The 11,851-nt window shown below is 38.2% G+C and overlaps 2 protein-coding genes across 3 annotated transcripts; both read left to right on the top strand.

The window, feature by feature from the left end:
- On the top strand, positions 1-5,395 carry LOC137730217 (disease resistance-like protein DSC1). Of its 2 annotated transcripts, none has more exons than XM_068469285.1 (6): positions 1-109; positions 757-1,284; positions 1,384-2,482; positions 2,645-2,986; positions 3,083-4,153; positions 4,250-5,395. In XM_068469285.1, the coding sequence occupies exons 2-6, from the start codon at positions 794-796 to the stop codon at positions 4,796-4,798; spliced, it is 3,552 nt and encodes a 1,183-aa protein (XP_068325386.1). In that variant the 5' UTR covers positions 1-109; positions 757-793; the 3' UTR covers positions 4,799-5,395. The 2 variants fall into 2 exon arrangements, with proteins under 2 accessions (XP_068325386.1, XP_068325387.1); XM_068469286.1 differs by lacking the exon at positions 1-109 and adding an exon at positions 166-665 and having other exon boundaries at positions 785-1,284.
- Positions 5,396-8,440: 3,045 nt separating this feature from the next.
- LOC137728256 (disease resistance protein RUN1-like) lies at positions 8,441-10,623 on the top strand. Its single transcript, XM_068467097.1, has 5 exons — positions 8,441-8,629; positions 9,007-9,264; positions 9,438-9,532; positions 9,634-9,701; positions 9,791-10,623. Exons 1-5 carry the CDS (start codon positions 8,441-8,443, stop codon positions 10,621-10,623), a joined length of 1,443 nt encoding a protein of 480 aa, XP_068323198.1.
- The last annotated feature ends 1,228 nt before the right edge of the window (positions 10,624-11,851 follow it).

Below are 11,851 nucleotides of genomic sequence, written 5' to 3'. Positions count from 1 at the left end.
ATAAAATTAATCAACCACTAATTAAGTAGCACATGACCAGCAAAGGGCAATTAATCTCTCGTTTAAGGCAATTAATTTCTGTACGTGCAAATGCTTTCTTGATTCAAAGGTAAATCACTGACTTGCATATCTATAACTAGATAAATTTCGAATTGAAACTACAATTTAAATATAATTTAGTGTATTTCTTCGAATCTTTGTTTGTTTTCTCTGTTTTTGAATTGGAGTTTAGGGTATAATAATTGATGTTACAAGTTATTTTATTTTCAGAATTTTGAAATGAAATTTGATTGAGTGTTAGACTAGTGATTACTTATTTGAACTTGTTGCTTTGTATTAGCCTTGTTTTTCATGGATTTTGTGTTGTATGGATACCACTTACTATTACTAATAAAAGCTTTAGGAAATTCTGCATATTGGAGTTTCTTGATCGGTCAATGTATATGCAAACTGAATTCGGTTTGTGTATATCGTAAGCAGAAAGTGGATGTGTGGTTATCTCTGACTAGAAAGCGTGAATTGAATTTTCATGACCCTTTTAATGGAGAATGGAAGATTGAACTCCTTCAGTGCTCTCTCCCTCTCTTTTTTGTGCTGTATTATTTGTATATGGATTTGTAACCAGTATATCTTAAGCACATATATTATCATCTTGTCCACATGAGGTACCCCCTTGCTATACTTTCCTGGCTCCCCCGGCCGATATGTGCACATCTGTGTGTGTGTGTATGTATCTATATATGGGTGTGTTTGCAGGTTATGAGAGATACAGTTTGGTTTGCAGGTAATTAATATGGCGTCTTCATCTTCTGCTGCTGCTATCTCACCTCGAAGAAAGCATGATGCGTTCCTTAGTTTCAGAGGTGAGGACACCCGCGACACTTTCACCAGCCACCTTCATGCTGCTTTACTTCGAAAGAAACTTGACACCTACATAGATTACAAACTGGAGAGAGGGGATGAAATTGGACCTGCCCTCCTAGACGCTATTGGGAAATCAAAGCTTTCGGTGATCATTTTCTCAAAAAACTATGCTTCTTCCACATGGTGTTTGGATGAACTCTTGCATATACTAGGACGCAAGGAAAGGGATGGACAGTTTGTCATACCCATTTTTTACGACATCAGTCCAGCGGATGTACGAAAACAGCAGGGGAGTTATGCATTTGCATTTGCTCAACTTGAAGAACGTTTCAAGGACTGTATGGACAAGGTGCTTGAGTGGAGGGATGCTTTGGAGAAAGCTGCCAACGTATCTGGTTTTGATAATTCAAACAAAGCCGGGTAACTATGCACCTCTTGCATAATTTTTGAACCTCTTTGCACCTCATTAAGACATTTAATTAGTATCTATTTTTTGACCTTCAAAATCATATTTTTCAGGACAGAGGCCGATTTCGTTGAGAAAGTTGTCCAAGTTATATTGACCAAATTGAATTGCAAACAGTCAAGTGATTCTAAGGGCCTCGTTGGAATTGAAACCAAAATCGAGGAAATTGAGTCGTTATTATGCATTGATTCACCAGATATTTTGACTGTAGGTATATGGGGAATGGGTGGTATTGGCAAGACCACCCTTGCTGGTGCTGTATTTAACCGACTCACTTCTAAATTCGAAGCTTCTTGTTTTCTCGCAAATGTTAGGGAGGAGTCAGAAAAACAAGGGCCAAAGAACTTGCAGAATATACTTCTTCGTGAGATATTACACGAGAAAGATCTGACTATTGGCACTCCATCTATTGGATCTAAGCTTGTCCGCGAAAGGCTCAGCCATACAAAGGTCCTCATTGTTCTTGATGATGTGAATGATTCAGAACAATTAGAACTTCTAGTTGGAGATGATGTTCGGTTTGGTCCCAGAAGCAGAATCATTGTAACAACTAGAGATAGGAGCCTCCTAAATGAAATAGCTGGTGAGGACAAAATTTATGAGGTCAAGGGATTAAAACATGACGAAGCCCTTCTGCTCTTTCAAATGCACGCTTTCAAGAATAAGTCTCGTACAACAGATTATACAGAGTTTTCAAGAAAGGTGATAGATTATATTAAAGGCGTTCCATTGGCTCTTAAAACTTTGGGTGCTTTATTCCTTCGCTGCAAAACAGAAGAAGACTGGGATGAAGAGTTGAGAAAATTGAAAAAGTTTCCTAGCGAAAAAGTACAGAATGTGTTGAGACTTAGTTATAATGGATTAGAAGAAAATGAGAAGGAATGCTTCCTTGATATCGCATGCTTTCTTAAAGGGATGAATGTTGATTCGGCAAAAAGAATGATACAGTTTCGAGGTTTCTTTGCGAACGGAATTCAAGTTCTCATTGATAAGTCTCTAATATCAATTTCTATGACGAATTGCTTAGAGATGCATGATTTGCTTCAGGAAATGGGTCAGAAAATTGTTGGCGAACAATGTGCAGATGAGCCTGGAAAACGTAATAGGTTGTGGGCTCCAGAGGATGTCTGTCATGTTCTGGAGAATAATACAGTAAGATCCTAAAACTTTCTTAAACCAAAAATAATGAATAGGAGTTGTCTGTGAAAAAACTCAGGAAACTCATTTTTGATAAGCCAGTCAGATGTAAAGTAGTTTCGAGTAACCTTTGTTGTATATATTATTCTCATTTTATACTTCGCTCTTGATTTTCAGGGAACTGCAAAGGTTCAATGCATATACGTTGACACGTCTAGCCTTACAAGGCTACAACTCTCCAGTTCATCCTTCAAAGAGATGTATAATCTGAGATTGCTAAAGATTCATGGTTCTGAGGATTTTCCAAAGTTTATAGGTTTTCATGATGCTATCTTTGGCGAGGTGTACTACAAGATTGACCTTTCTCAAGGTCTCGAGTCTCTTCCCAATGCTCTCAGGTATCTTTACTGGGAGCGATACCCTTTGAAATCTCTTCCATCAAAGTTTTCTCCAAACAACCTTGTTGAGCTTCGAATGCCCTATAGCAGACTTGAGGCGCCACCTTGGAATAAAAACCAGGTACATATACTCACTTGAGTTAACCTTGTATGAAATATGGTGGATGTGGAAATTTATTTCGGCGAAGTTAATAAATTTCTCTTTAATTTGTTACAGAATCTTGGAAACTTGAAAGTGATCGATCTTAGTTATTGCACACATCTGGCTGAGGTTCCAGATCTCTCTCGCAGTTCAAAAATTGAGCATATAAATCTTTCTGGTTGCATAAGATTGGCACGGATTCCTTCATATTTCAAGGGTTTTGACAAGCTTACTTATCTTCATCTGGAACACTGTGAAAATCTTAAATTCTTTCCTCAGATGCCTGACAACCTTGAATTCTTAGATTTATCTTTCACCGCAATAAAGGAATTGCCCACATCATCAATTCAGTGTCTCCTTGGTCTCACTACACTCAAACTGAGTTATTGCAATAGGCTGGTGAGTCTACCAAAGAGCATTTGTAAGTTAAAATATCTTGAGAGACTTGATCTCACTGATTGCGTTGAATTTAAATACTTCCCTGAAATTTTGGAGCCCATGGAACATCTGAAATTTCTTAGTTTACAAGGAACAGCGGTTAAAGAGCTACATTCATCGATAGGAATGCTAATTGGGCTTCAAAGTTTAATTCTCGATTGTTGCAAAAACCTTCAGTTTGTCCCAGACAGCATCAACGGTTTAAAACATCTCAAAACGTTGAGCTTTACTGGCTGCCGGAATCTCAGCAATTTAAATCTCTCAATCAGTTTGTCCTCTTTGGAAGTAATAAGGCTAGGTTTCGGTATGACATTAGGAATCCCCGACCACCTCTTTTTCTTACCCTGGTTACGAGATTTAGATCTACAAGGAACTGAGATTGAGAGCATACCTTCAAGCATCATACAAGCTTGCCAGTTGTCTCACCTGCGCTTGAACAATTGCGAGAGCCTTCAATCTTTACCAGAGCTCCCAATGCTGCGTTATCTTGAAGCAAATGGCTGCACGTCACTGCAGACAGTTTCAAGTTCAAGGACTTCACTCACACAAGCTTGGGATAAATATGAATTGTTTCGAGGGAGTTATTGTTTTGCTGAATGCCCTAACCTGGATGATAAGGCACGGAGCAACATAGTCACTGACGCACACCTAAGAATTATGAGAGTTGCAACTGCGCCATCCAACTTTAAGGAAGTAGAATGTTATAAGGTCTCTCTTTCTCTCTCACATGCGCACACATTGTATATTTCACTTCAGCCACTTTATTCACGAGTTTAATGATTTTGATGTGCATCACTATCTCAGGGTATTTATAGTGCGACTTCAGTTAGCATTGTCTATGCGGGAAATGAACTTCCAAATTGGTTCAGCCATCAAAATAAGGGATCTTCGTTAACCATCAAGCTTCCTCCAGATTGGTGCGGTACAAATTTCTTGGGTTTGGCTCTATCTTTTGTTGTCGCTGAAAATTTTCATGATGCAAATGTGAAGTTTGGATGCAAGTGCAATTTTAGAACTGATAATGGTGAAAGCCGTGAAATCAATTACCCTTACTATGTCCCATTTAATGGAAGAGGGTACGACATTTTTGAGTCCAGTCACGTATTTGTCTGGTATAGTGCTTTTGCAATTGAAGAGAGAGAAATTTTCAAATGCTCCAATTCTTTTTACAAACTCGTCACCAAGGCCTCTTTTGACTTCCACTTCCTAGATCAACGTGACAAAATTCACAAACCTAATTTCAAAATGTGTGGAATCTGCCTGTTGTATGCTCAAGATGCCGAGACCCTAATTTCGAAATGTTTGCCTTCTCAGCCCTCCACCTTCCTCTCCCCTCCCGTGTCTTTCCCCTAACCTTCAGATCCGAATCTTGCCCTCTCAAGATTTTCTTTATTATGGCGCCTGTGCTCTGGGTGTTGGTGTGGGTCTGCGGATGCGGATGGATCTTCTCTCCCACCATTTGGACTTAGCTTCACGCCTGCCCTAGATCCGGGTTATGCCTTGCTCAAGGCCTCTTCCCTGCCTCGGGATATGGTGCGTGATCTGGGCTTGGAATTGCGGCTGCTGGTGTGGAGCCACGCTTCGTCACTCTGATTTGGTGTTGTGGACTTGTTGAATCCAAGCTCGGATTAGAGCGCAATGCCTCTTTGGTGGTGCTTCTTTGGTTTGAGCGTGCAAATCCGGCGGTGGCTTTGTTTGGACTTCTTGTCGGTGGTCGCTTCTGGAACCTCTGTCGCCTACAATTCATTGTTGCTGCTCCGCTGGATTTGTGGATGTGGTAGCCGCACGCGTCTTGTGCCATGGCACTGCTGTGGTCCTTACCTGAAGGTTCTATCCTTCCATCGGATGGTGTCCGTTTTGCGCCGCAACGATAGCCGTATTTGGTTTTGGCCTTAAGCGTTGTATTATGTGGTCTCGTCTTATGTAATCTCGCCCCTGCGATAACTTTATGCGGCCGTACTATTTGGCGGCGACTGTTTGCAATCACCTATACAAATTTGTTATATATCGTTTTTGTGATAGGTTTGTATGGGTGTTATGGGAAGTTCTCGTACATGTGATAGCTGCTTAGGAATTTACTATTGTTGTCTCACTTGCATAAATTAACCTCGAGATCATTTTCTTGGTCAGTGGAGGATTATACCAATTAACACCTATATATTGTTTTCTGTTAATTAATAAAATACTAAATATTGTTGTTTGTCAAAAGAAAAAAAATTGATTTTGAGCATTCATGAGTATTGTGGTGGAGACAACTTAAGAAATGATAGAGAGGTGCGTGCATGACGAGCATAAATTGTAAGATATTTTCTTTTCATTTTTGTTACAAATTGACAAGAACGTATAATTCTCAGTTACATTGATTTTTGTGCCAAATGACTGATGTCCGCGGCGTATTTGTGTGGTATAGTGCTTTTCCACTTGCAGAGCAAAATTTAAACACTCTGCTGCTTTTTATAAATGTGTCACTCAAGGTTTCTATTAACTTCCACATATTAACTCGACAGAATTTCTTCCAAATTGAATTGTGAAAATTGTGGATCTGCACGTTGTATGCTCTGTTGGTAATTATATATTATAATATTTATTAATGACGGCGATCAAGTTCAAGAGGAAATTTAAAGAGCGATTTGAAGATTATTGAGATTTGATTCATGTGTTGTTTTAATTATTATGTTTGTGTTTTAATTATCATGTAGGGTGATTTGTTCAAAAAGAATTATTATGTATGGTGAATGAATTTGATGAACATAAGTACTTTGTTATATTATGAATAGGAAATATGGTTTTTAATATATGCAATATTTATTATATTTTAATCGTCATGTCCTTATTTTGAGTTTTTTCGTGTCCGTATCCATGCAACCTAGATAATCAGTTGTCTCGCCCGCACTTAAACTATTAAGGAGCTTTCAGTCCGTACTAGAGCTCTCCGTGCTACGTTGTCTTGAAGCAAATGGTTGTATGTCACTGAAGACATTGTCAAGTTCAAGAAATTCACGCACACAAGCACGAGATACATATGAATCGTTCCTAGAGCATTTTTATTTTTCTAATTGCCCAGACTTGGATGAAAATGCAAGGATGAACAAATTGGCTGATGCACAGTTAAGAATTATGAGAGTGGCAACTGCTCCATCGATCTTTATTGAAGAGGAATTGACACGATCTCTCTCCCCCAAAGCACACACTTTCATCTCTCTTATGCCATCCTTCATCTCTCTTATGCCATCTTTCATATTTCCTTGGCGCTAGACGGTTGATCACTGCCTCGATTAGTCCCTAGGCATTCGAAAATTAAGTAAGTGTGCCTAGACTTGCTTCGTAGTCCGCCTAACCTGCTTAAACCCGCCTAGGCACCCACCTAGATCGCGACTTTCACTTAGACAAAAAATCAATAACTTTCATTTTGCATTTTAATTTTTCAATAAAATGTAAAAGATTTATTGAATACTTGGATGAACGCTCATTATATGTTTGTTCCCCATATTTTCAACATGTTCTAATACTTCATAACCTATGTGTCATTTTATTTTTCCATTTGTGTATCTCAATACAATTATGTATGTTTTTTTAAGTATAAAAAGACACTTATTTATATAATAATATAATAAATTTACTTAAATCCGTCTAGTCCACCTAGGCCCCCGCCTAAGTCCCGCCTAGCCACCTAGGCCCTAGGCCCTAGCCTACCGCCCAACTAGCACATAGCGTCTTTTGGAACCTTGGGTGTAGTGCATTTCCTGTTGCCAAAATTAAATTAACTGAAATCAACCCAATTAAGTCCAAATTTTAATGTTCGCAAGTGTACGAATTGTGAAGTAGTATAGTAGGCAAGCACAAGATCGTTCCAACTAAGATTGAAATAATTCTAATTATCTAACTTAATTTGTATTGCACTTGAATTGAAATGGAAAATTTGATAATTTGAGAAAGAACTTTGAAATTGTAAACGTAAACAAAAATCAAATGAGCTTAAATAAATGACAAGAACAACAAAGAAATCAAATTATAAATCAATTGCAAAAGACACTAGAGTATCCGATTCACCATAACCAATTCAACTCAATTCCTACAGTTAATTATTAATGAGTAATCATCCAAATTGATGGCCTAGTTCCTCTAATTCATATAGTATTCATGTCATCTAGATTACTATGTATCCTCATATGTGTTAACAATCTATGGCATCTAGATTACTAAATACACATGAGTTCATTAACGATTTGAGAACTACTTAAGACACTGCATGAAATCTAGTGTATGGCATCTACATCAAGGAATTCATGGTACCATTTGTAAAACGCTAAAACCGAATTAACAATATGGCATCTATGTTAACTCGCATCAAATACACTCAACTCAAACCAAAGTGGTGGCCAATCACCAAGATTAAAATCAAGCTCATAAGCACAACAAAATGATACTCAAAGTGAATGAAACTTCATAAATAATTCAACTGAGAAATTAAGAATTCATAGTTAGGCTACATCGTAGCCCTGACGAAAAGAAATTAGTTCCGGAACATAATCAGAAATATTATTGAATTCATAAAATTAAAAGAAAAATAAGTTTAAAAATGCCAGATGTGCTGCTATCGAAGCTAGGAGAAAGAAGCCAAACCCAATTGGAGAAAGGTGGGTAATGAACTTGGCAAACATAGAATTCATGTCAAGGATGCATGGCGTAGAATAAAACTGCAAAACATGAAGACAGGAGTGTGGTCCCAAGAGGAGTACCAGACATTGTTTGATTTAGTGAACAAGGATCTGCGGATGAGGGCGTTGGAATAAAAAAAAAATATTCCAAGCATGGGATGCTGCGATATAATATTAAGTGGGAGGCAATCAGTGAGACATTAGGCACCAGACCAATCCTGTTTGTTGCCAGAAGTGGTATAACCAATTGGCTTCACAGTTGGTAGCTGATGGTTAGTGGGTTGATGTTGATGACTATCGCCTAGTTTACGCTCTCGACAGCTAGGATGCTTGTTGCATGGAAGAAGTTGATTGGGATGACCTGCTTGAGCATAGGTCAGGAGATGTATGTAAGAAGCGATGGAATCAAATGGTCAGACACATTGGTCAGTATGCCATGAAGTCGTTTGCAGAACAAGTTGAAATTTTGTCGAAACGTTATTGTGCTGATGTACTTGAAGCAAAGGAAGCCTTTGATGGTAAGCCAGTAGTCGAGTAAGGTTTATTTGGTATCAAAACTGGCTGTATCTTCTAGTTTTATGCTTCACTTTTTGCCTTCGGAAAATTCGGTTTGTGTATATGGTAAGCAGAAAGTGGATGTGTGGTTACCTCTGACTAGAAGGCGTGAATTGAATTTTGATGACCCTTTTAATGGAGAATGGAAGCTTGAACTCCTTCAGTGCTCTCTCCCTCTCTTTTTTTTGCAGTATTATTTGTATATGGATTTGTAACCAGTATATCTTAAACACATATATTATCATCTTGCCCACATGAGGTACCTCCTTGCTATACTTTCCTGGCTCCCCCCACCGATATGTGCATATCTGTGTGTGTGTATGTATCTATATATGGGTGTGTTTGCAGGTTATGAGAGATACAGTTTGGTTTGCGGTAATGAATATGGCGTCTTCATCTTCTGCTACTGCTGCTGCTATCTCACCTCGTAGAAAGCATGATGTGTTCCTTAGTTTCAGAGGTGAGGACACCCGCGACACTTTCACCAGCCACCTTCATGCTGCTTTACTTCGAAAGAAACTTGACACCTACATAGATTACAAACTGGAGAGAGGGGATGAAATCAGGCCTGCCCTTCTAGACGCTATTGGAAAATCAAAGCTTTCGGTGATCATTTTCTCAAAAAACTAAGCTTCTTCCACATGGTGTTGGGATGAACTCTTGCATATACTAGGATGCAAGGAAAGGGATGTTTGTTATACCCATTTTTTACGACATCAGTCCAGCGGATGTACCAAAACAGAAGGGGAGTTATGCATTTGCATTTGCTCAACTTGAAGAACGTCAAGGACTGCATGGACAAGGTGCTTGAGTGGAGGGATGCTTTGGAGAAAGCTGCCAACCTATCTGGCTTTGATAATTCAAACAAAACCGGGTAACTATGCACCTCTTGCATAATTTTTGAACCTCTTTGCACCTCATTAAGACATATTTAATTGGTATCTATTTTTTGACCTTCATAATCATATTTTTCAGGACAGGGGCCGATTTCATTGAGAAAGTTGTCCAAGTTATATTGACCAAATTGAATTGCAAACAGTCAAGTGATTCTAAGGACCTCGTTGGAATTGAAACCAAAATCAAGGAAATTGAGTGTTATTATGCATTGATTCACCGGATATTTGGACTGTAGGTATATGGGGAATGGGAGGTATTGGCAAGACCACCCTTGCTGGTGCTGTATTTAACCGACTCGCTTCTAAATTCGAAGCTTCTTGCTTTCTCGCAAATGTTAGGGAGGAGTCAGAAAAACAAGGGCCAAAGAACTTGCAGAATATACTTCTTCGTGAGATATTAAACGAGAAAGATCTGACTATTGGCACTCCATCTATAGGATCTAAGCTTGTCCGCGAAAGGCTCAGCCGTACAAAGGTCCTCATTGTTCTTGATGATGTGAATGAATCAGAACAATTAGAACTTCTAGTTGGAGATGATGTTCGGTTTGGTCCCAAAAGCAGAATCATTGTAACAACTAGAGATAGGAGCCTACTGAACGAAATGGTTGGTGAGGACAAAATTTATGAGGTCAAGGGATTAAAACATGACGAAGCCCTTCAGCTCTTTCAAATGCATGCTTTCAAGAATAAGTCTCCTACAAAAGATTATACAGAGTTTTCAAGAAAGGTGATAGATTATATTAAAGGCGTTCCATTGGCTCTTAAAACTTTGGGTGCTTTATTCCATCGCTGCAAAACAGAAGAAGACTGGGATGAAGAGTTGAGAAAATTGAAAAAGTTTCCTAGCGAAAAAATACAGAATGTATTGAGACTTAGTTATAATGGATTAGAAGAAAATGAGAAGGAATGCTTCCTTGATATCGCATGCTTTCTTAAAGGGATGGATGTTGATTCTGCGAAAAGAATGATACATTTTCGAGGTTTCTTTGCAAACGGAATTCAAGTTCTCGTTGATAAGTCTCTAATATCAATTTCAATGACGAATTGCTTAGAGATGCATGATTTGTAAGATGTGAGTGTCAAGGAGAATGACTTCTAGTTCTCATCAATCTTGTACCTTAGTTTTAAGTTATCAAGTTGAGGAGATTTTGGACTTAATTGGCTGGGATTGAGAGTCCTAACAAACAAGCAAGTTAATCAGATAACCTTATCATGTTTTGACAAGAGTTCATAATGGAATAGGACTATAACCCTAATCGATGTAGCAATCTGGGTATTAGTTGATAGGCCTAATACTTAGGATCGGTTGGCTATATATTGGGATGTCCCTGCACTCACAGCGCCATCCTTTTTCCTAAGCAAATCCTATTTTAGCTGGATATAGCTGCTGAGTGTAGAAGACTTCCGATATCCCTTGTACTGATGTCGAGCACTTCTCCAGGTAAGTCATTCATTGTATTTACGTATGCATGTCATCGTGTATATGTGGTTCTATGCATGCAGTGTTTAAAACTCCAACATGTGGTATCAGAGCACACACTGTCGTGTTTAGAATCCTTTCAAGCACGAGCAAACAATGATTAATTGCACGATCCTGACATAAGACTTCCGCACATAAAGCCAATACAATTATCAACTATTATATAACAGACATCACGTTTAGAATTATATATATATATATGTGTGTGTACATGTTTTGCAAATTCTTCTCCAGGAGCACAAGCTGTGCCCTCAGATTTCGAAGAATCAAACTACTGTCAATACATGATATGACAGTCGAATTTTGGATCATGACCAATTTCAACTCAAAAGTGTTTGTATCATGATTCAAATTATCAGTTCAAAATTGAACAGAACGATTAAACTGATGATGAATATGTTTTAAGATAATTCCAAAGAATTCTAATATTCAATCATGTTTAATTGGTGTATAAGTGAGATACAAAATTAAAATTGATGCAATTTTATCTGCTCAAAAGTGTTAAAATTGTATCACTACAGAGAATTTTGTATTTTGGTTATGCAAAATCTAATATAATCAGTCTTGCGATCCAAAGATGCGACTGGTATTATATGTTTTGATGCCATTAATTGTTCATATCGTGAACTCTTAATGAAGAACTTATGAGAACAAATACTAAAGCCTATGTTACTTCTCCAGCTATGACTTCTCTTAACTTCTCCAATATTGAAACGCTAACTGGATCCAACTACAAAAGATGGAAGGATGACATGGAGATAGCTCTTGGTATGATGGATTTCGATTTGGCATTAAGGGAAGACAAACCTGCAGCAAT

The sequence above is a fragment of the Pyrus communis genome, chromosome 3, assembly GCF_963583255.1.
Source record: "Pyrus communis chromosome 3, drPyrComm1.1, whole genome shotgun sequence".
In the NCBI taxonomy this organism is placed as follows: Eukaryota; Viridiplantae; Streptophyta; class Magnoliopsida; order Rosales; family Rosaceae; genus Pyrus; species Pyrus communis.
This window is presented reverse-complemented; position numbering and strand designations above follow the sequence as displayed.